General features: G+C 49.3%; 8 protein-coding genes across 8 annotated transcripts, besides 1 other annotated feature; 4 read left to right on the top strand and 4 right to left on the bottom strand.

The window, feature by feature from the left end:
* Positions 1-5,100: 5,100 nt before the first annotated feature.
* Positions 5,101-5,623, bottom strand: NFIA_081610 (thiamine-binding protein; the record flags this gene model as incomplete). Its single annotated transcript, XM_001260111.1, has 4 exons — positions 5,101-5,164; positions 5,224-5,326; positions 5,383-5,500; positions 5,558-5,623. 4 exons carry the CDS (start codon positions 5,621-5,623, stop codon positions 5,101-5,103), a joined length of 351 nt encoding a protein of 116 aa, XP_001260112.1.
* Positions 5,624-5,890: 267 nt separating this feature from the next.
* On the bottom strand, positions 5,891-7,280 carry NFIA_081600 (putative pyruvate dehydrogenase E1 component alpha subunit; the record flags this gene model as incomplete). The annotated part of the gene is made up of 4 exons (XM_001260110.1): positions 5,891-6,390; positions 6,458-6,912; positions 6,964-7,097; positions 7,167-7,280. 4 exons carry the CDS (start codon positions 7,278-7,280, stop codon positions 5,891-5,893), a joined length of 1,203 nt encoding a protein of 400 aa, XP_001260111.1.
* Positions 7,281-8,112: 832 nt separating this feature from the next.
* NFIA_081590 (putative DNA repair protein Rad4) lies at positions 8,113-11,184 on the top strand (the record flags this gene model as incomplete). Its single annotated transcript, XM_001260109.1, has 4 exons — positions 8,113-8,673; positions 8,743-8,946; positions 8,997-9,354; positions 9,404-11,184. The coding sequence occupies 4 exons, from the start codon at positions 8,113-8,115 to the stop codon at positions 11,182-11,184; spliced, it is 2,904 nt and encodes a 967-aa protein (XP_001260110.1).
* A 329-nt stretch (positions 11,185-11,513) lies between these two features.
* NFIA_081580 (uncharacterized protein) lies at positions 11,514-13,484 on the top strand (the record flags this gene model as incomplete). Its single annotated transcript, XM_001260108.1, has 1 exon — positions 11,514-13,484. One exon carries the CDS (start codon positions 11,514-11,516, stop codon positions 13,482-13,484), a length of 1,971 nt encoding a protein of 656 aa, XP_001260109.1.
* A 305-nt stretch (positions 13,485-13,789) lies between these two features.
* On the top strand, positions 13,790-15,075 carry NFIA_081570 (BSD domain-containing protein; the record flags this gene model as incomplete). Its single annotated transcript, XM_001260107.1, has 2 exons — positions 13,790-14,714; positions 14,765-15,075. The coding sequence occupies 2 exons, from the start codon at positions 13,790-13,792 to the stop codon at positions 15,073-15,075; spliced, it is 1,236 nt and encodes a 411-aa protein (XP_001260108.1).
* Positions 15,076-15,463: 388 nt separating this feature from the next.
* NFIA_081560 (RanGTP-binding protein) lies at positions 15,464-17,718 on the bottom strand (the record flags this gene model as incomplete). The annotated part of the gene is made up of 6 exons (XM_001260106.1): positions 15,464-17,210; positions 17,267-17,301; positions 17,360-17,428; positions 17,493-17,550; positions 17,612-17,643; positions 17,698-17,718. 6 exons carry the CDS (start codon positions 17,716-17,718, stop codon positions 15,464-15,466), a joined length of 1,962 nt encoding a protein of 653 aa, XP_001260107.1.
* Positions 17,719-18,224: 506 nt separating this feature from the next.
* Positions 18,225-20,456, top strand: NFIA_081550 (translation termination factor GTPase eRF3; the record flags this gene model as incomplete). The annotated part of the gene is made up of 2 exons (XM_001260105.1): positions 18,225-20,342; positions 20,400-20,456. The coding sequence occupies 2 exons, from the start codon at positions 18,225-18,227 to the stop codon at positions 20,454-20,456; spliced, it is 2,175 nt and encodes a 724-aa protein (XP_001260106.1).
* Positions 18,549-18,577: a microsatellite.
* Positions 20,457-20,821: 365 nt separating the features above from the next.
* On the bottom strand, positions 20,822-21,418 carry NFIA_081540 (pre-rRNA-processing TSR2 family protein; the record flags this gene model as incomplete). The annotated part of the gene is made up of 1 exon (XM_001260104.1): positions 20,822-21,418. One exon carries the CDS (start codon positions 21,416-21,418, stop codon positions 20,822-20,824), a length of 597 nt encoding a protein of 198 aa, XP_001260105.1.
* Between the last annotated feature and the right edge of the window lie 535 nt (positions 21,419-21,953).

Here is a 21,953-nt window from a genome sequence, read left to right as displayed (position 1 = left end):
AGTGGTACTATCTCCTAGGCACCTGCGGAGGATTAAATGTAGTTAAAATATGAATCCGCCAGTTCCTTCAAAGTCGTTGTTGTGATATTAATGATTCGTCAGTAATGTATCAGTCGTGACTTCAGATGGCGCCAGTGGTTTGTTTTTCTACAGCAAGCAGTTCCCAGGAATAGCGTCACGATCTCAGACGGGGATAAGAGACCACTCTTCTCAGGGAAATGTTATGACATATAGAGTATTTTCAATTAGATATGGTTAGTACTTGGGGAAAGTGAATGGTTTACAGGGTTGTTTCTGCGGTAGTTTTCATGGGAAATGATCTGTATCGCATGGATTATCGATCATTGCGGTCTTCAGTTGCAGATTCGTCAGTGGTGCTTTCCTGACTTCTATTATTGAGAAGGTGAGGGTGCAAATAGTGGAACCAGAGGGTATTCTGAACCTCTTAAGTACTAACTCGACAGTCTATACAAAGAAAATTTGTCAGCCTTCCTAAATGGGTACCACTACCGATAGTTGTCAGAGCCATAGTCCTGGTTCCTTCGCTGTGGGAAAGGGAACCCGATGCTGGGTCATGCCAAAAAGCACGGACGTCCCAGGAGTTTGGGATTCGGGAATAAAATCGATAGGATAACCAAACAACTGATACAAGAGAGGAAGAGGATCATAGGTACTTTACGTACCTTAGTAGGTAAGGCTAAGATCATTATCAAATCACCGCAATCAGTCAATTGTACCATTGACGGAAAATTATTAGGACAGGTTATCAAATTAACTTTCTGGCTATAAAGAACAATATCATTTCAGGCAAGTTGAGAATTACTCAAGAGCTGCCAAGGATGTCTTATCAGCCACATTATTGTGAATCAGAATCAAGAGGTCTCTTGGATGATCCAAAAAACATCTCATGCAAATTTCCTACAGCGTGAGAAAAGGGGCCAAATTAGGTCCAGCAGCTGGTGGGGTCGCCTTGTGTTAATTGTCACTCATTTCCATGTAAGCGCTGGACACTTAGAAACCATCTGTTTGTTGTTAATAATACTTGAGTAAAGACTCAGCCCACTATTTATTTTTATTAATTATTAGTGAAGTAGCATTCTAGTGAAGAAAGATCAAATACCACTAATTAATCCAGCTTCTGCGCCCGGCGAATTCTCACTGAACAGAGTACAAAGTAACTAAGAATAATAATAATAGTAAGATCAGCAAAGCTAAGGTAAGACGGTAAGACAGCTGCAATTTGTAGCACAAACGGAAGATGATCTTCAACTAAGACTGTGATCCAATGGCTGCTGGTGCCATTGTGCTGGAATTTCGCATCCATGGTTCATTCTCCTATTATCCGAGTGGGCTGAACCCCAAAGCATCCCTTCTTGATGGAGTCTTGTTTCTACGTAATCACGCCGTGTCATCGTCAGCAGCTTTACTCTCGAAAGTAGCTGGATCACATTTAATCTGATTACCTTCTCGAGCACTGTGCAGATTACTTTTTTACCATACCGTTCGATTGTTGCAGGACACCTGACACCGAGTGTTTTACTGTCTTGGTCATGAACGGAGTTTACCGCTGAACTATCCAGTCTGTCGGATCCTTGACCCACTCCAACATCCAGCGTCGACGGGACATGAATTAACCTACTCCGTACTGTAACATCGCCCGTCCCACCCATCCATTTTGATTCGGCGCCGACAGGCTGCTCTGCTTGCCGGTCTGGGCGAACGACATGATTCCAAATTCTCGTTAGCCAACTGAACAAGAACTCGGGGACTGTACGGTTTCGGTGGTAGCGAAGGCCAATTCGTGGATTTGTTAAGTACGGACTGCGGTGTAGGACAGGCAAACTATCTATAATTCATTATTCGTACTCCCACTCTAGCATTAGCATGAGAAGATGCAGAAGAGAAAGACGTTTTTTCAAGTATTCGCTTGTCTCTTTTAATATGAGAAAATCTATATCGGAGGGGAAAGGCAGCCATTCTCACCATAACACGTTGGTTCGGAACTCAGGATCCAGGGAAGGGACTCCAAAGTACAGATACTCCGTAAGTACTTCTGATCGCCGCGTCGCCCCCGCAGGTAAGTGCACATCTATCTGTGTCTTTTCCGTTCTCTCTCCAAAATTCTAGATCGCCTCCAATTAATAATAAGATTACACGATTCCCGAGGCCTAAAATTAATGACATGAGTCTCACACTACAGTGACGGCATCTGCAAAACATTGGATATCCTTAGAAAAATCGAGACAGAAAGCTGCTTCGCTTGACAAGCATGCCACTGGTGATGCTTAGTCTATGGTCCCCTTGTAAAAGCAGGTTGAATGATGAACCTACGCCAGAAAGATGGGGTTGATGACCGGTTGAGACGCCACGGGGTTTTTGTTACCCAAGGCGTGGCCAGTACTGACATATTCCGTCAAATGGGCATTTATCTCCGATTGTACTGGGACTGGGCCTTTAGAGTTTGAGGCAATGCATAGTATTCGTATTCTTATCGTTGGCCTGGTTTCAAAGCTTGGCTCAGTGTGTTATCATGGTATATGCTGCCCGTCTTGCAGTAGTAAGAAGTATCTGCCTCGTTCGTCTCTTTCTCAAAGACAACGAAAACAGGCAGCTGCATCTTAGTTTCCTTTCATTGGCTTGCATCGATGAGACGGCATGGCTCAGTGGCTCCTTTTCAGACCCACAAAGTTCATCCAAGTTTGTGTACTCCGTATGGACTGCAGTATCTACTACGGTCGACAAAGAAAGTACGCAGACAGTTTATCTGACGGGACTCAAGTATTATTAGGCATATCCAGATTCAGATAGTATGGGCTTCAAACTTTGAAGGATGTACCGCTGAAATGGAATCAGCCCAATGGCAAGGAATGAAATCACGTATTTTTGTCCTCTTCGGTTGCTACTGGTATTCTCATTGCCGTCGCGCCGAAACGGCAACCCTGTCCATTGATCAGAAGACTGGCTTACTGGCGTGATCCACTGGCCACTGGCCAGGTGGTCATACTATAATCCTAGCCTAGGTAGTCAACGATGACAGGTTACCCAGGGAGACCACTGCAAGTTGCAAGGCTACTGTACTGGGATAAGGATGGTGGCTGGAGAAAAGGAAGTGAGAACTGAACGAGAATGGATCTCTTCTGTGATGGATGAGACGCCTCGCTGCCTACCTTGGTGGCAGTACTTAATTTACTGTGTAGGTACGAATGATTACCTCTGTGAAATCGGGCTAGTCCCAAGTACGTAGATGGCTAGCAAGGTAGCACCAGCTATTACACTCGGTTCGGGTTTGAGATTTCCCAGGAGACCCCCGTCTAGCCTCTGCCTCCGCTGAACTTTACCTGGGCATCAGTACAGTCGTCAATCTCGCCCTTTCCTGGTCCTTCTGGGCCTCGATGGGCTAAAGTTGACATGCTCAAGATCTTGCTGCCTTAATATCCTTCAATCGACCCAATTCGGGTCGGGGTCGACTCAACGGCTTTTTCACGTTACATTGGTCCATAACATTGATCACTCAATTCTTCTGCCGCCCCAGATCATGCTAACAACTATTCTCCAAGTGAAAAGGCTATGTCTCTCCAGATCGCTAGTCTGATCGCAAGCAGGACATTTCACCCTTACGTAGAGCGGAGACCACTGCTGAAAATGGGTCCTTAATGATCCCCTGCGGCAAGAGCTAGAAATCATAACTTGCACACGATGGTATTCATGGTACATAATGATGTTTTTTCGGTATTACCGACATTAGAAACCTCCGGTGGTCCAAACTGGTGGCTTACACAGGATCGGTCGGAGCACACTGCCATGTGCCCAGATTTGTGTAGAAGCAGGATAGAAAGAACAAACCGTTTCATGTAAACTGTTCTGAGCTGCCCAGCGATTATCAGATTTTTAACTTGGAAGTCCTCACACAGAGGATATCTATCAGGGTTTCCATCCGTTCTTCTTTGGGTGAGGAATACCAGGTGCACGTGTCATGAAGCATCTTCTGGGTTGCATGCTGTGCTATATCGTACTCACAGCCATGGCTTGTACCACCTTTTGAAGGGGAGACCATGCCAGTCACACAGAGACTCTCAAGAAGTACAATCCACCCTCTCGCTTGGCCCTCCATCGTTGATAGAGTACACAAGGGAGGAGAACTTTCAAAACAGGAAAAGCCGAGTCCCACTGTTACCCCGACTTATAGCACTGCTGGGCGAGACTTAGATACCAAATGTCTCTCATAAAGAAGGTCCTTCTTGTGGCTGAAATGGGCAATCCATGCGATCTAGAGGTTCGACATGCTTTCTCTAAGTGGAATCGTATGGGGCCACAGAGAGAGTTGTTAGGGTCACTGGCCTGGGTTCTATATGTCGACAGTCTTGGTAATGGTTATAAAAATTTATAAAGGGGCTATTTGCGAAGGAAAGGAGCCACCTCAGGCTATTGCAAATACTCAGACAGCTGCCAGTGACAGACAGATAGAAGTGGCTGAGCTTGCCAGTTGCAAGGCCATATAGGCCACAAAACAGGGCATGTTCATGAACACTGAAGGTAGTCATAGCGTCAGGGTGCTGTTTGTTGATTTTCCGAAACGGAGTAGACAATTCAGGATTTTACTTGCTACCTGGAAGCTTGGAGTTTACTGTGTACAGTTCCCTACCTTTGGCTTTGTGTCCGTGAAAGAAGGAGACTAACAAATCAGCCCCATTCTTCAGCATTCTCATCACTAATTGACTGAGAGAGACTATCTGATCCTCCTTATTGCCAAACGAATGCCAGAAGATCCTTAGTCTTACGTCCTCAACAAGTCTGCGATATGTTTCCAGTTGCCTTAACTAGCCCTCTAGACGTTGGACGGCTCCAAAAGGCAAAATGCCATCGGTCTCAGCGTCAGCTCATTGCCTCCTATGCACCAGATCTACGGTCAACACCTGATGAGTACCTTCAACTAAGATCATATACGTGTTTTGTGATGGACAAAACGCGTTCATCAACTGCCATTTGAGTCAATCCACCAAATCCTAAGTTTCCTCGTATCGAAGGAAGATTCCAGTTCAGTACTCTTACGCTACCAAGACCTGTCAACTATCCATCTACTCTCAAACGTGTTCTCATGAATCAAGCTGACAGGATTCTCTGCACAGATACAAGATTACCCTCCATCGGCTGAACCTTGTCCGTCCTACAAACATTAAGCCATTCTAGTCCGTGTATTCGACTCCGAGATGCGAATAAACATACCTGGTCGAGATACGAATATCCGTCTGAATCCTAGGGACGCCTTCCTGATGAATCAACGTGTGGGCGAAACCGATCACCTGAACAACTTGATCCCACGACCCCTCTGAGAATCAGGATTTTAGCTGCGAGTTCACAGGCTGAAACAAAACTGATACCTACCAATTGTTGTTCCCGTTGGATTCATCTGGTACTTCAGACCTGTCTGCTGACTGGCCTCCGTCAACAACCGCTGGATATCCGCGATCTGCTGAGAGAAAGAAGCGTTCTGGGTTCCAATCTATAGTAGAGGATCAGCTGAGGAGCTGGACGAGAATGGGGCCTAGACTACACCGACCGGAATCAGGGAGAAGTCGGCAGTGCATCGTGCCGGAGTCGCGAGAGCTGGGTAGTTGAACGACATGACTCTGAGATATGGTTGTTTGGACTGTGATACTCCTGAAAGAGGGCGAGGGTGTATTGAGGTCGGTATGGATTTGGACCGCTGTTTATAAGGTCAGGATGGACCGCAACACAGATCATGGTGACGTCTGAAGAAGAATCATCCATTACGTCTCGAGAGCAGATTTGACTTTACGCGGTCATCAAGTGGTTTCGATATCACCAACAGCATCCCTGGGTCGCTTACTCTCCAAGGTGAGTGTCATCTTCTGATTCGCATGCATCTAACCTAATAGTGCGTCTCGTCCACGGTACGTCCTCGGTACTGGTCAGGCTCACTCCCACGGACGTAAATATCTTGAAACAAAACATCCAGCCTAGGCTCAGGTTCCGGCATCTTCTCGGCTTCTGCCACCTCATGATTTACCTTTCCTCTTACATTCTTATCAATTGTTTTTGCTTCGTCCTCAGTGATGATACCCCAATCTATCAGCTGTTCCCGAAAGTTCGAAACCGGGTCACTCGCACGCTCCGCCTTTAACTCTTCGCGAGTCCGGTATGCGACTCCAGGATCACTCATTGAGTGCCCGGCGTACCGATATGTCACATACTCATAGACCAAGGGCCCCTTTCCAGCTCGAATGAACTCTCTGCCGTGTTTTACTGCTGCCATTACTGCCAGGACGTCCATACCGTTCACCCTTAATCCAGGGATGTATAAACCACGTTTATAATAATCAGTCATTGCAGACGCTCTTTCAGCAGAGGTTCCCATGCCGTACTTATTATCTAGATACCTGTTAGCAAAAGACGGGTCGAGCACGGTGCCCTAGACACCAGAAATAGAAGAACTGACTCTCGCACCCGAACAAAACAGGCAGGTTCCACAATTTCGCCATGTTGAAAGCCTCATGGACTTGACCTTGGTTTGCTGCTCCGTCGCCATACACATCAACGGTGACATTATCCCTGTTATTGTACTGCTGAGCAAATGCTATTCCAGCCCCGACTGGTACATGAGCTCCCACGATGCCATTACCCCCAAAGAAGCCCTCACAGAACATGTGCATAGACCCTCCTTTGCCGTGGGATATGCCATCCTGCCGTCCAAGTAGTTCGCCAACAATTGACTTGATACTCCCCCCTCGCATAAATGTGAATCCATGAGAGCGGTATGCAGTGATCAATTTGTCTTCTTTGCTGATGCCATATTCAATGCCAACAGCGACTGCCTCTTGGCCAGTCGACAAATGACAAAATCCACGAATCTTCTTTTGTTTGTAAAGAGCGTCAGCAGCTAATTCCAATCGTCTGTGAATAGGTCAGCTACAGAGCATCAATAGTCCAAAAGACATATTTCACCTTATCGTAAGCATGTCTTGGTACATGTTCTTGAGCTGCCTTTTTGTGGTTCCTACTGTGTATGGCGGATGGTCAAAATGATACGTCTCGAAGCTGTCTTCTGGTATAGGAACGTCAAAGGGCTTGTCATCTTCCTTGAATGAGCTTTAGCGCTCGACTCATTGAAACGATTCTGTTTGACTTCAGTGCGAGGCGCCGCTTACAGTAGGTACGTTTTCCACATTGACAACTTGTGCCAGGAAGCGACGTTTTGCGCAGAAGAGCTTCGAGCTAACCCAAGGTAATGACTCCTTGAGTCTCGAGTTTCTTGTAAGCATGGCGGCTAATTAATACTTGAATCTAAAGAAAGTGAGTTGCTAAGTGGTGTCCAAACGGGCACGACCGATGAAGAGCAGACACCTTACTGCCGTGGGGTCGGAATGAAAGATATCAAAGCAACATAATAGCAAGAGGCTGGATTTCTCGACGAATGAAGTGATGTGGCACGACGGCTTTAGTGACGCAATCTTGAAATCAGAACTCGCTTTTCCTCCGAGAACACTACATATTAGGCTGTGAGCTCTGGAAGCTGGCCTACAAGCCAATAGCACTCCGTACGGCTGTCCTTCGGCTGGGAACCATGGTGCGTAGATCATCCATGAGAAACAGGTACCGGCACGTCACGAAGGGTCTTTTCCGCAAATTGCATACGTCTTTGCTGTTCCCTATCTAGCAGTTATGGAATCCCATTGGGGTTTCGCGACCGGGAAATCTTTCTGGCATGTCAACTTAAGCGAACCTCAACGACTCTCTATTAAGAATCCATGATTGCAAAACTTAAAGATTGGATGTTGGGAAATAGAGAGAGATATATTGCCCGATTTGGATATTCAAGGATGCGGGAAAGGATCAACAATCTTCCGATATGACGCATGATGCCGTTCTAGGCTCCCGCGTCTGACTCTGCCATGGAACTCGCTCTAGCACTATCAAACCTACATATGCTTTCAATTTTGGTCACGGAGAGGTGATGCTAGGTAATGGGTCGAATGAAGCTAGTCGCCCAAGAAGCGCTGTAACACGATATATGTGGACTCTGGCTGCACTTATAGATCTTCGCGGCCAGATATAGGTATTGCTTCATGCTGCCGCTCAAAAAATTCCGGCATCATGCGCCGTGCACCTCGTGGTCGCTCCGCCAGGGGCCGAGTCTCTGGCGGCCAACCCAAGGCACGCGAGGAAGGAGATGAAATACCTGAAGTCTACCAGGAAATGCTCGCTGAAGCAGAATTGCGGAACCCAGATGTTTCGGAAGCGGATCGTCCTATCAAGAGACGGAAGGTTGGAGCTCAGAGAGCTACAACTTCTAATGATGTTTCTGTACCCCAAGTACCACTGTCGATGGAAGATCAGGGCCAAGCCAGCCGGCAGGTACAGACCGTCTATGACGAGCCCACGTCAGAAGAATCGGATATGGAGTGGGAAGAGGTTGACCTTCAACAAGTCCCAGCTCAGTCGACTCAGATAGGTCCGGTGACAGGGGCCGATAATGAACCACTCCAGATCACTCTTGACAGTCATGAAGGAAAGAGACGGAAAGTAATCTCAAGACAAAAACCACTCACCGCTGCCGAGAAAAAGCTCCGATTAGATATACACAAAGTCCATGTGCTCTGTCTCCTGCGTCATGTGCAAATACGGAATCTATGGTGCAATGACGACGAACTACAGGTACGCAACTAAACGCCTAGCATGAGTAGTACCCTCTCCTCGGCCCCCTCGATTTAACTTGCAATTTAGAGCTTTCTCAAGAGGATGTTACCCAAGCAAGTGATAGCCATGTTAAATCCACCGGAGGATAAACCACAGTACAGTCGGTCTACAACTTTTGTCGAGGGGCTGAATCAAGCCAGTGATGCTTTTAGCAGGAGGTTTAGAGTGACTAGGCCGGGCTTGAAGCGAGCCCATTGGGTAGATGATCCCGAAAAGTTGAAGCAAAAAGTGGTATGTGTTCAAAGCTCCACGCAGTAGTCACCCTCCTCACATCCCTGTAGGAGACTATTATGTTCGACGCGGAAGTCTTTTTGTCAGAAGAAGACTTTTGCAAGCAGGCTAGGACGATGCAGGGCTCTCGTGACTTTGGTGCTCAGTTGTTCTGTGCTCTTCTACGCTCTGCAGCTGTGGAAGCGAGGCTGGTCTGCTCACTCCAGCCTTTGCCCTTTTCTGGGACGACGAAGAGCATGACGCCAAACAAGCGAGATTCACAGTACATTGTTATATCGTCTGATGACCATGAAACGTCAGCAGATGATCAACAGATGTCTGGCCTCTCGCCGACACCGGTGTCAAGGTCCCGAAGACTTGGACGACCTCAATTCACTCCAGCGCGTTCACAGAAGACCTCTATTTCAGGTAACATGTCTACGTCTATTCCGCTTGTCTAATTACTGACTTCTCAAAGGTCCGGGGTTCACCGCTCGAGCCTCGCCTTACCCGGTATTTTGGGTTGAAGCATTCAACGAAGCAGTCCAGAAATGGGTCCCCGTCGACCCATTGGTTACCAAATCGATTGCAAAACCATCTAAGTTTGAACCGCCCTTCAGTGATCCATCAAATTGCATGGTTTATGTAGTTGGGTTTGAAGAGGATGCGTCCGCAAGAGACGTTACCAGGCGCTATGCAAAAGCTTTCAATGCAAAAACACGCAAAATGCGCGTTGAATCTACTAAAGATGGAGAGAGATGGTGGGCAAGGACGATGCGTTTTTACGAAAAGCCATTTTTGGAGGACAGAGACGAGGTTGAAATTAGCGAGCTGACAGCGAAAACTGCTGCCGAGCCTATGCCGCGAAATGTGCAAGACTTTAAAGATCACCCGATATACGCGATTGAGCGGCAGCTTCGACGGAATGAAGTCGTTTTCCCCAAACGCGTCATTGGTCAAGTCAGTCTTGGAAAGTCGGGATCGAAAGATCAGGTGTTGGTGCCGGTTTACCGCCGTAGCGATGTTCATGTTGTCCGCAGTGCGGACAAATGGTATCGCTTGGGACGAGACATCAAAATCGGCGAACAGCCATTGAAACGTATTCGCGTCAACAGAAACAAGGATGTCGGTTTCAGCGAAGACGAGCACGACAATGAAAGCGGCATGGAGATTCCTCTGTATGCATATTTTCAAACGGAGGTCTACACACCACCGCCTGTTGTGCAGGGGAAAGTACCTAAAAATACTTATGGGAACCTGGATGTCTATGTGCCGAGTATGGTTCCTCCTGGAGGTGTTCACATAAAGCATCCTCAGGCTGCCCATGCAGCCAGGGTCCTTGGTATTGATTATGCAGACGCAGTTACAGGCTTTGATTTCAAGGGGCGGCATGGAACTGCTGTTTTTCAAGGGGTTATTGTTGCCAGCGAGTGTCAGGAGGCGGTGGAAGAGGTCTTGGATTACCTTGAAGACGAAAGAAGGCAAGCTGAGTCCGAGGAAAAGTCGAGAGAGACATTACGGTTGTGGAAACATTTTCTGCTGAAACTGCGAATTGCAGAAAGGGTCAAAAGCTATGCCATTGAAGGAGAAGAGAGCGCTGAGGAAATCTCTGAAAACTATGAGGATCCAGAGGAAGCCGGTGGCGGCTTTATCCCGGAACCAGAGCAGGAAATGGCCGACGGAGGAAATTTTTCGACTTATCAACGATCAACCGAACAAGAGGCTCGAGTATACACATATCATGAAGCATCGACAAATAATGGAATCCCGGGAGATGAAGCGCACGGTGGTGGACTCAAATCTGACGAGAGTGCCAGCCACATAGAAGCAATATCTGTGAATCCTTCCGAAACCCACATTCCCAAGGCCTCAAGACGTCCTCGTTACAGCCTTATCGTCGTTCCCAATAAGAAAGCAAACAATAATGAGGACGGCACTTCCCAGCGGCAACCACAACAGCAGTCCGAACCATCTCCTGAGATTGTGGAGCTTGAGCCAGCGGCAGAAGCTCAGAGTATGAAGAGATCTGGGGAGCCTAGTCATCCAGGCTCTTCCGAAGCTCCCATAACGGTCGACTCTTCAACAACAGGCGGCTCCAAATCAGCTAGTATTGAGGTATTGTCGCGGGCAGCATCGCAAACACAGTCACGAACTCCCACGCCAGAGGAAATGGACGAGACATCAGGAGTTGATGACAATGGGTCATTGTTGTCGCATGATCCCGAAGATGAGGATGCTATTCCAGAGTGGCTAGTATGAACTCGTCTGATTTGAATCATTATTTCATGATTTTGTGTATATCCATGTATAGGCAGTTTGTCAATAGATACCCCATTACTGTAAAGCCGACAGGTTTTCTGGGTTACTAGAGTGGTATTACCTAGGCGAATGTTGCCTAGAACTGGATATATGTGTGCACAGACCACTATCGATGTCATAGGGACCAGACGCGTCGACGACGCGAACCGCACCGATAAGAGAGCTTTATGCATTATGACCCATCCGCAGCCGCAACTCTACTCCGGACTTATGGTTTTATTTCGTTCTTTTGAGTTCCTCAAGTACTGATATAGCTTCTTCGATTTGCGATGAGACAAGGTGACAGACCAAGTACAAACGCAAAATCTGCCCAGGAACAATTTCGAACGCCGAACAAGCCTCCTATATCAAGTTCCACCACCACCTCCGGTCCGCGAAAGGGGACGGCAACATCAAAAAAGCAAAGTGGGACTCCAACATCCTCAGCCTCAGCGTCTAAGCCTTGGAAAGGCAGCTTGCTCTCCAGGGATCAACCTACACTTACACAGATTGACTTTGTGACGCCGAGGACACAGAACGCCGAATCCGATGATGATGACGATCTCGATTACATCGATAAAGCCGCTCAAGATAATGTACCGGATAGTCGCGAGGTGATCGAGATAGATGACAATTCCGATGACGATGCTAGTTATCAACCAACTTCATATATACGGGCACGGCGTACCGGAGACGCCGAACGAAGACCAAATGCTGCGCGCAATGCATCAGGGCTGAGAAGGAGTACAGGTCAAGCTGGTTCCGCTGAAAAGCGACCCGGACGGAAGAGTATCGAAAGTGTCAAGAGCAGCAAGAAGAAGAAAGAGAAGCAGCAAAAGGACAAGACACTCACTCAGATGGATTACGTGCGGCGTTACCTGAAGATCGAGCCTGATGATGAAGTCAAGCTGGAGTACACCTATATCACTCCGAAGAAGAATGATAGCCAGGGATTCGAAGGAAAACTGCCTCGTGGGCTTGAGTCTGCGCCCACTGTGGAGGCCACCGCCCAAGAGTCCTTAAGCTCGAGCAAGAAGAGGAAGCTGGAGGCTGAGGAGGATACGAAAGAGATCTTGTCCAGGACTTCGACCCCGGAAAAGAAAGTCTTGAAAGAAAGCCCGAGGACGCCACGGAAACCATGGAAATCCGAAATACCTTCCTCTCAGTCACCCGAAAGTCCTGGAGTTGCAATAATTTCATCATCACAGTTTCGAAACGCTACTCGATCACCTCCCAACCTTGATTTTTCGACCAAGCCCACCTCTACCATCAAAGAAGAATCGCCTAGTTTGAACCAGACAAATGCAATCGCCACACAGGTATCAATATCTGAAGATCAATTGCCGCCGATCATGATGCCCGATTTTGAATCGCCGTCCGAGCTGGGTGTTGATAAGGAAACAAATTTTGATGTTGAAGAAACACAGTCGGATTCAGCAAAGGGACCATCCGCTTCCGCGTCTGAGTTAGAGGAGAAACCGGAACCTGACAAACCTCCACCGAGTACGGAGAGGACAGTAGTATATGAGACGGACGCCGAAACGGACTTCAGTGATGATGAGCCGATAGTGTCTGGTCCGAATGACGAGCCGAACGTGATGCTATTTGAGGATCAAGACAATGAAGACGAAGACAGATCACCACTCAGTGACTCCGAAGACCTCCCTCCACCTATATCACATCCTGACTTGGAAGATGAGCCTGGGCCTTTACAATCCGAAACCAATCTGTCATCCGAGGCATCAATCTTATATCAAAGACGGCAGCCTGCCACTCAATTCCCACTAGAACCCATACCTACGCTGAGCACCCAGAAGCTAGCGGAGCTTTTCCCACAGGAATCTAGCATTCAGCAGACCACGACCGAGCCATCGTGTACCAAGTCATCCGCTCACAAGGTTCAGGCATTATCTGATCCCTCCTTGCAGACGCAGACTCAAAGCCAAACTCAAGACCCGGACAAATATTCGACGGAGATGATCCCGGAATCCTCGCCCGTCACACGGCACGCAGATTACGCGAGTACAGGTGATGCTATACTCCCTCAAAACCGTGCTCAGAGCGTGGTGCAGGTAGAGTCTTCACAAATAGTGGATCGCCTCAAAGGGCAGGTTGATCCAGATGAAGATTCTCGTCCTAGGGGAATGCTGTCCCGCAGCCAACTTCTCACCTCGAGTGTCATGGAGAGTGTTCCCGTACCGGGTTTCTGGATGGGCAGCCAGGACAGTGTTGGAGAACCCTACAGCTTGACAGATCCATAGTAAATAGCTTAACGTGATGAATTATGAAATGCACACATAGATTTATGATTATCTATATCTTGTTCAATTCTCGATTCTCTTCGTAGTACATATCCTCAAGCGTTGCGAAGTGGAACCCTCAGTGGGGGTATCTTATGATTGTTCGGTCCGTCGTACGCCCCGAAGGCCCGAACGGAAGCGCGCAGATCCACCGGCAACCAGCTACCGTAACTCCTCCGCAACCGTCATCAAGGACGGTCTCTTCCAAATCATTTCAGCAGCACGGATCGCCTATTTGATTGCGATATCAACTCGCCAAGAAAACCATGGATATCGCATACGATCATATTCAAGAGGAGATCTTCTCCTCCAATGAGTCGTCGAAAAAAGAAGGCTCACAAGACGACTCCAAAACCAACCGCTCCAACGTCGACCTCAACACCGAACTGCAAGAGACATTCCGCGCCTTTTCCGCGAGCCCCTGGGGTATAAAGATTGGTGGGCTTTGGGATAATGTCCGCAAACAAGGCGAGAGTTACTATGAAGGAGCCAGGCAAGAGTATGCCGCGGCCAGCGAGGAGGCCGCCAAGGGCCTTTCGGACTTGAAAGAGACTATCGTTGGACGCACACGGGGCCTGTCGCTAAGTACAGCTTTCACTTCTGCGTCATCGGAGAGAAGTAAGGATGAGACGCCGACTCCTACTGCGTCCCGAGCAGGAGAAAGTCAGGAAGAGGGGGCCAGCGACGCGGGCGCAAGCGAGGGTTTCCTGTCCCGAATCAAAGCAGAGGCTGCGAGACGACTGAAGGAGATTGAGAAGGCCGAGGAAGCTGCGGATGAAGCGATCCTGCGCTTTGGTATGACCATTGGCCAAAAGCTGCGGGAGGCGGTCAGCATTGTGCCGCCAGACGAGGAGTCGTCAAACAAGATCCTTTTCGAGAGTAAGGATGCTGAGGGGAAGAGAGTTATTCATGCGACGCGATTTGAGGCGCAGCTGCATGTGATCCATTCCAGCCTGGAGAGCTTCACCAAGGACCCTGTCAGTGACAAATGGCCCGCGTTCAAGGAGGAGTTTAATGTAGACAACAAGACCGACGCCATTGCCGCGGATTTGGCGAAGTACCCCGAGCTGCGATCAGCCATGGAGAAGCTTGTTCCTGAGCAGGTCGACTATGCAACCTTCTGGTCTCGGTACTATTTCCTCCGCCTCGTGATTGAGACCGAAGAGCAGAAGCGCAAGGAACTTCTTAAAGGTTTGTTACTGGTCACCCCACCTTGCTTTTTTACCGGAATATCTGACAAGAGATCATAGCAGGCGCCAATGTGGATGAAGAGGAAGAGGTTGCTTGGGATGACGACTCCGACGACGACACCGACTCTCCCTCTACTCCTCAGGTCAAGACCAATAATGCCACCCAGATTCCCACGGTCGACAAGAATAAGCTGCTCAAGCCTGACGAACCCCGGCGCTCAAACGACCAACAGTCTCAGCCAGACAGTGAATCGAGCTATGATCTTGTCAGTGGCAACACCAGTCGTGCGCCTGGCAGCCCCAAGGAGAAGAGCCCAACGACGGCAGCCAAGGACGACGACAGCGACGAAGACTGGGAATGAGCAGCTGATATACATCTCCTTGGTCATGTTCTCCCATTGATGTCTTACCCCTTAGTCTCAATTGCGTCTTTTTCCGGCTCTTTTGGGCTCACTGTCCACATGCTTCGAGGAGTTATGGCGCTTGTCTTTGATACTCCCTGGTGTTATGGTTGTCTTTGCTTTCAATTAGCTCTTAGCGGTTATCTATTCGATATCAGTCACTCTGATTGTTTCCCCTGTTAGCTGTGTCTCAATGCTTAACCATTGGTACGGGAAGGGTTGTCCATAGCTATGAATATATTCTAAAAAACTGATTCGCTACCCCTCGCGATCACATGTTTAAACATTCTATATTCGGTACAGTTACATTATTATCCTCATATTCATCAATGTCAATCATGATCTTCTCTCAAGCGCCGCGCCCAGTATCTTCTACTGGAGTCGACCGTCTGGAAAGAGGGGAACCTCTACTTGACGCTTCATCGGCGAGGACCGAGGAGCCCCGCATTGCACTCTGTCGCCTCGCATCAGGCTTGATTGAACCTGCTCGCCAGGATTGCAGCGGTGTTTCTGGTGTATTTTCGCGGGAGCGCAAATGGTACCCGGCGTACCGGTCAGTGGGTGTATATGGATACTCGCTTCCCTCGCGAGAATAGCTGACTGGTGGCCCGTCGGAAGCCCAGCCATACTGGTAATCCTCGCCTCTTCGTTTTACAGGACTTTCGTCGTAAGGATCCCAGCCAACCCTGCGTCTCGCGTCTGCGCGAAGTCGTTGCCGATGTTGCTCGTCACCGCCAGCACCAGTAGTGGATGACTCCTCGAGGAAGAAGTTGAGAAGTTCGTCGCTGATAGAGAGGTGGGACTGTTGCTGAAATTGTTGTAATGACATCAAGCGGAGAAGTGTCTCGAGGAGGGAGAGGGAGGTTCGAATGTTGTTGAAGAGGGGGTTCGAGACGGTGGTTGTGGCGGCAGGGCGTGAAGAGGTTGGGGTTGTTTGCCTGGACCTGTCGTCCTCGGCATCAAGAGAAAGCTTTGCCATCATCTGCGGATCTATGGAGTCCTCCTTATCTGGCGCCTCCGCTTCGGATTCAGTGTCTGAAGACTCATCTTCGTTGTAGACCTCGAATGCTATCCATTCAGGATCCAGATCTTTCGGCAAGCGCCAGTATTCTGGGATAGAGTTCTCGTTGTAGCTTTGATTCAATGGATCTTTAGCATTTGAGCCATTCAACTGAGCATCCAGCTGCGCCTGGATTTCGTCAGTTTCCTCCTCATCCTGTTCTTCTTGAGCATAAAGCGAGTCTGCTTCTTCACGCTCAAGCATCCGCCGCGGAGGAATAGCATTTATATCTCTCTTCAATAGCAGCACCGGGTTGTTGACTTCGCCTTCTGTATTGATATTTAAGACCTTGCTCGTATCCGCGTAGAAGATCTTCGATATCTGGTGGATCGGCAGTATTTCGCGCATCCCAGCTAGGCGGATTCCTTCGTAGGGCTCCGGCTGTGGTTCATCTTCATCATACGAATGCACTCTTCCGTCGTCCAAATCTTCAATGATCAACATTTGGTAGTGGTATTCGTCTATTCGTGCCTCAGCCGGAAGTTTAGCTCGCCACGTCGGAGCTGATGTATTGGATGTAAGATCCAATGGCACTCGCCGAAGCTTCACGCGTGCCTTGTGGATGACCTCCTTCCACGTGGTTTCTCGAATGCCCTCTTCATCCTGGGGCCGAACGTGACCCGCGAAGAGCATGTATATCGATAAGGTAAAGGTAGGGCCGATCTGGATAGCTTGCGTAGGAGACATCCAATACTGAGTGTCACCAGCAGTAAGGAAGGTACTGGCTTGCAACAACCTAGATGGCGACACCGTCGCTGGAAGATTGGTTGATAGTCTGGCTCCCGATGTGGTAATGGCCAAGTTCATCAGCGGCACTGCATCCTCAATTCGTGTCAGAAGTCTCTTAATGTCCCTGACGATGAGCTTGATCTCTGCATCATTACGTGAGCGGTCCCTGGGAGACTTTGCGCCTTTTCGTAGCAACTCCTCGGAGGCAGCTGCGTTTGCTAATCGCTGCCCAAGGGCTTGCATATCCAATCGAAGTGTTTTCGTGAGCGAAACTGCAGATTCTAAGGACGTGTTGCCTCTTGCAGCGCTAAGAATGACTCCACAGTTAGCGGTCTATACTCATAATTCAATCAACTCGCATACATCAACTCAATCATATCAATGGCCGGCGAGATAACCTGGTCACCAAATAAGCATGCCGTACAGGAAACCGAGCGCATGAATTAGAGGACCGACTTGAATTTTGCTTTGCAACCTCTGCTGCAGAGCAAGTAGCTCTTCTCTCTCTTCATTGTTCTCGACATTCTGAAGGGAAAATATATGAGTTTTGACCATACTATTGACTGCCACAGGGCATGTTACTGCTCACCTTGAGCAGCCGAGTGGATTGTCGTATCGCATAGTTGGCAGTTATGGCTATCCCTGAGCTAAAATAGTTACAGTCAGGACATGCTCTATCAGTCCGCTTCAGAACGATTCAGTCCATACCGAATGGCATAGTTCATTGCCTGCTGGGTGAGCTACACATGATGTCAACATCGAACTCTGTCACACAACGGACAAGTTGCGCATACCCTGGTCAGAAAGACGTCCATATTGCTTGACAGTCAACGAGGCAGCTCGTGCTGGATTTGCCTCCCTCTCAACTTATTATTCGCTATGAAGCACAACTAAAAGCAGGCCGATCTAGATGTCAGCCGGGATGTGTAGCCCCTGAAGGCAAAGGCTTATCGATAACAAGCCACCCAGCGTGGCTCCACCGCATGAATGTTTCATGAAAGTCAGATATTTCTGTCAATTTCAAGTCTTCAGCAAAGTAATTTCGCCTAAGAATCACCTTCCCTCAGCAGATTGCTATGTAAAGAGAACACCCCACCATGTTGGCGGGGAGAAGATGCAAACAAACGGAGCAAACAATGCAAACTAGTAGACGCAGTAGACGCGACAGGCGCCAAGGTGGGGAAACAATGCTGAGTCATCGGGTGCAAAATCCATACACCCAAAAAGCGCCCCTCACTTTGACGGGCGTCGTCTTTGTAACCTCACCTATCCCTCGCTCTCCCCAGCTTACTTGTGGTTGTCCTTCTCACAAGATCCCAAGATGGCCAATCAGACCCCCGATTCCTGGGAAGACGAGCTCTCGAAGCAGACCGAGGGCGTAAACCTGAATGCCCGCGGACAATACCGCCCTCAGGCACAAGCTCCCTCATTCCACCCCGGGGCTGCCTCTTTCCAGCCTGGTGCAGCTTCGTTTGTGCCCGGCCAAACATACCAGCAGTACGGCGGCGGATACCCACAGTATGGTCAGTACGGTGGTTACCCCGCCTACGACCAGCAGCAGCAAGGCTTTGGTCAATATGGGGCCTACGCCCAACAACCTGGTGGCTATAACCAGATCTACAACAACCAGTATGGTGGCTACAACCAACAGCAGCAGCCGCAGCAGCAGCAGCAATACACTCAACCGCCTCGTCAAGCGGCACCGGTAGCTACTCAAGCACCTACAGCTCCTGCTCAGCCTGCCCAAACCGCTCCCAAGCCCGCCTCGACCGCATCCGCCGCTCCAGTTCTGTCGATTGGTGGTGCTAGCAGCTCTTCTGCTGCCCCCAAAACCAAGGTCCTTTCGATTGGAACTCCCTCTCCCGCATCGAACACCCCATCTGGCACAACGACTCCAGGAGATACTATGGGATCTGCCGCCGCCGACGCTGCCGCCAAGGTGACGGCTTCCAAAGCTATTGAGAAGACAGAAAAGAAGGCAGATCAGAAAGCAGCTGCCAGTGGCAAATCGTCCCCTACCCCTACCGCTTCTGGACGGTCAAGCCCCGGCAGATCCAGCCCATCTCGCGGTGAAGGCGGCAAGACTGGTCGGGACGCCAATGCTGTTGCCTTGGAGCAGCAGGCAGATGTGGACGAAGATACCTTGAAGGAAATCTATGGTGAGAAGAAGGAGCACGTTAACATTGTTTTCATTGGACACGTCGATGCTGGAAAGTCAACCCTCGGCGGATCCATCCTCTACGTTACTGGCAACGTTGATGAGCGGACACTGGAGAAGTACAAGAGGGAAGCAAAGGAGGCTGGTCGAGAGACATGGTATCTTTCATGGGCTCTCGATTTGACCAACGAAGAACGAGCTAAGGGAAAGACTGTCGAGGTCGGCCGTGCCCACTTCAAGCTCACCGTGCAGTCTCCCGACGGTCCCATTGAGAGACACTTCTCCATCCTCGATGCGCCTGGTCACAAATCCTACGTCCACCACATGATTGGTGGTGCCTCCCAAGCCGATGTTGGTGTGCTTGTCATCTCTGCTCGTAAGGGTGAATACGAGACTGGTTTCGAGAAGGGTGGTCAGACTCGCGAGCACGCTCTGCTGGCCCGAAACACTGGTGTCAAGAAGCTCATTGTTGCCGTCAACAAGATGGATGACCCGACTGTCGAATGGAGCAAGGCTCGTTTCGATGAGTGTACAGTTAAGGTCTCCAAGTTCTTGGAGGCTCTCGGTTACAAGAAGGACGATCTTACCTTCATGCCCATTTCCGCCCAGCAGACTACGGGTATTAAGGATCGTGTCCCCAAGGAACTGGCACCATGGTACGATGGACCATCTCTCCTGGAGTATCTTGCTGAAATGAAGACTCCCGAACGTAACATTAACGCCCCCTTCATGATGCCCGTGAGCACGAAGTACCGTGATATGGGAACGATGGTTGAGGGTCGTATCGAAGCTGGTGTTGTCAAGAAGAACGCCACCTGCATCATGATGCCTAATCGCACCAAGGTCGAAATTGCTGCTCTCTACGGTGAGACTGAGGACGAAATTGCCACTGGAACCTGTGGTGATCAAGTCCGTATGCGTCTCAGAGGCGTGGAAGAAGAAGACCTCCTCCCTGGATTCGTGCTTTGCTCTCCCAAGCGACTAGTGCACTGCGTCTCCGCTTTTGAGGCTAAGATCCGTATCCTTGAGCTCAAGAACATCCTTACCGCCGGTTATAACTGTGTCATGCACGTCCACTCGGCCGTTGAAGAAGTCACGTTCGCGGCACTCCTGCATAAGTGCGAGCCCGGCACAGGACGCAAGAGCAAGCGCCCACCACCATTCGCTAGCAAGGGTCAGACCATTATTGCTCGTCTTGAGGTCATTAGCAGCGCAGGTGCCGTCTGTGTTGAACGTTTCGAGGATTACAACCAAATGGGACGTTTCACTCTGAGAGATCAGGTAAGCGATGTTTCCTCCGTACCATATCTTGGGTCACATCACTAACATTTACGATAGGGTCAAACCATTGCCATTGGTATGATTACCAAACTCATCCTTAACGAAGAGAACTAAGTGCACAAATCTCGAATACCCCGGCTTTCCCAAGCCAGATCGCTTCGAGTGTAGGGTAGTGCACAGCCTTTTTGGGTCACGAACCAAGAGATCGGAAGGCGGAGGCTCGGTGTTGATATCCCTGTGGTGCCCTACCTCGGTTGATGATGATGAATCTTTCTTCTTGTCATTTTCGTATAGAACTTATTGCTCTCTGAGACCATTGGAGATGATAAAAGTGATTGGAATCCCATATGTTTTCCAGCTATCTTTCATCTGCTGGGTAGGTGTCGTAAGTCGTAATGTCAACTCATGCCCAATGTCTATCCTAGGACATTATACTGCAAAACTACAAAAGACCAAGCGTATCAACGACGCAAAGTAAATCACCTCCTCTTCTTCCCAACAACCTTAGTAAACCCGTCCTCGTCAACTTCAGGCTCAACCCTCTCCCTAGGCGCTCGTACGAGAGCAGGAGCCTCGTCCATATCGACGTCCTCGTCCTCCTCATCCTCATCCTCCTCATCGGTATCCTCATCATCCTCCGCCTCCACTTGCTTAAACGCCGCCGCCACATTATTCCCCTTCTGCTGAGCCTTCCTCTGCCAGGCCTCCCACAGCTCCTGCACAAAGCCAAACTCCCCCCTCGCCGTCTGCTCCCGGATCGCCATGATCTGCGCCGCAACAGGCGCCGCGCTGTCATCATCTACCACAACATCAAACTCATCGTTCATCACCTGGATCAGAACGTCCTCCAGATCCAGAGCGTCTGTCTCGGGCCGCTCATTGATCATGTCTGATATCGCGCCGCAGAGCCAGTCGCGCTTGTCGGCTGATGTTGGGCCGCCCCAGTTCGATTGTACGGCCAGAGTCAGCGCCGGCCAGTTGTTGATTGTGAGGGTGATGCCGAGATCGAGGTATGAGGCGGCGGTGGTGGGCTGCTCGGCTTGGCTCAGGTTCGATGAGGACGTTGGTTGAGCCATTGTGTGTTGTAGTGAGGGCGAATCAATCTGGCGGCTGCGTTTGTCTTGTTCCTTATTTTTGGGTACTGCGTACTGCGTTCTTGAATGTTGATGGTGGGATTTCGTGCGGCGGGGAAACTGATCGTGTTTGTTGTCTGGGCAAGTGATTCGAGAGGGGATTCGGAATCTTTTTGAGTGATTCGGTTTGTGCAGAAGGAGCAACGCTAGCCGGTAATATTGAGGCCCTTTTTGGGTGAGAATAATCAAATCACACGAATCGACTGTATTGGCTTGGAGCTTGACACTCTCAAAATTTTCGAAATAGGCCGTGATGCGATAAGAATCAGGTGACCTTATCGGCTCTCTTTATCTTGGATCGACTCAGTCAGTCAGGAGTCGAGCACTCAGATGAGCCAACAAATGGAGCAGGATTTTCACTGATTTTTAATTTGTTCTCTGCAAGTAGGTCAAAGTTATTTGGATTTGTCGAAAATGGCGATTGAACATGCACCTTCGAGAGTTGGGGATTCCTTCGATGACAGCCAGAAAATATACA

Source organism: Aspergillus fischeri, genomic scaffold (genome assembly GCF_000149645.3).
Source record: "Aspergillus fischeri NRRL 181 1099437636264 genomic scaffold, whole genome shotgun sequence".
Classification (NCBI taxonomy): domain Eukaryota; kingdom Fungi; phylum Ascomycota; class Eurotiomycetes; order Eurotiales; family Aspergillaceae; genus Aspergillus; species Aspergillus fischeri.
The sequence above is the reverse complement of the archived record's forward strand: the minus strand, read 5'-3'. Positions and strand labels throughout refer to the sequence as shown.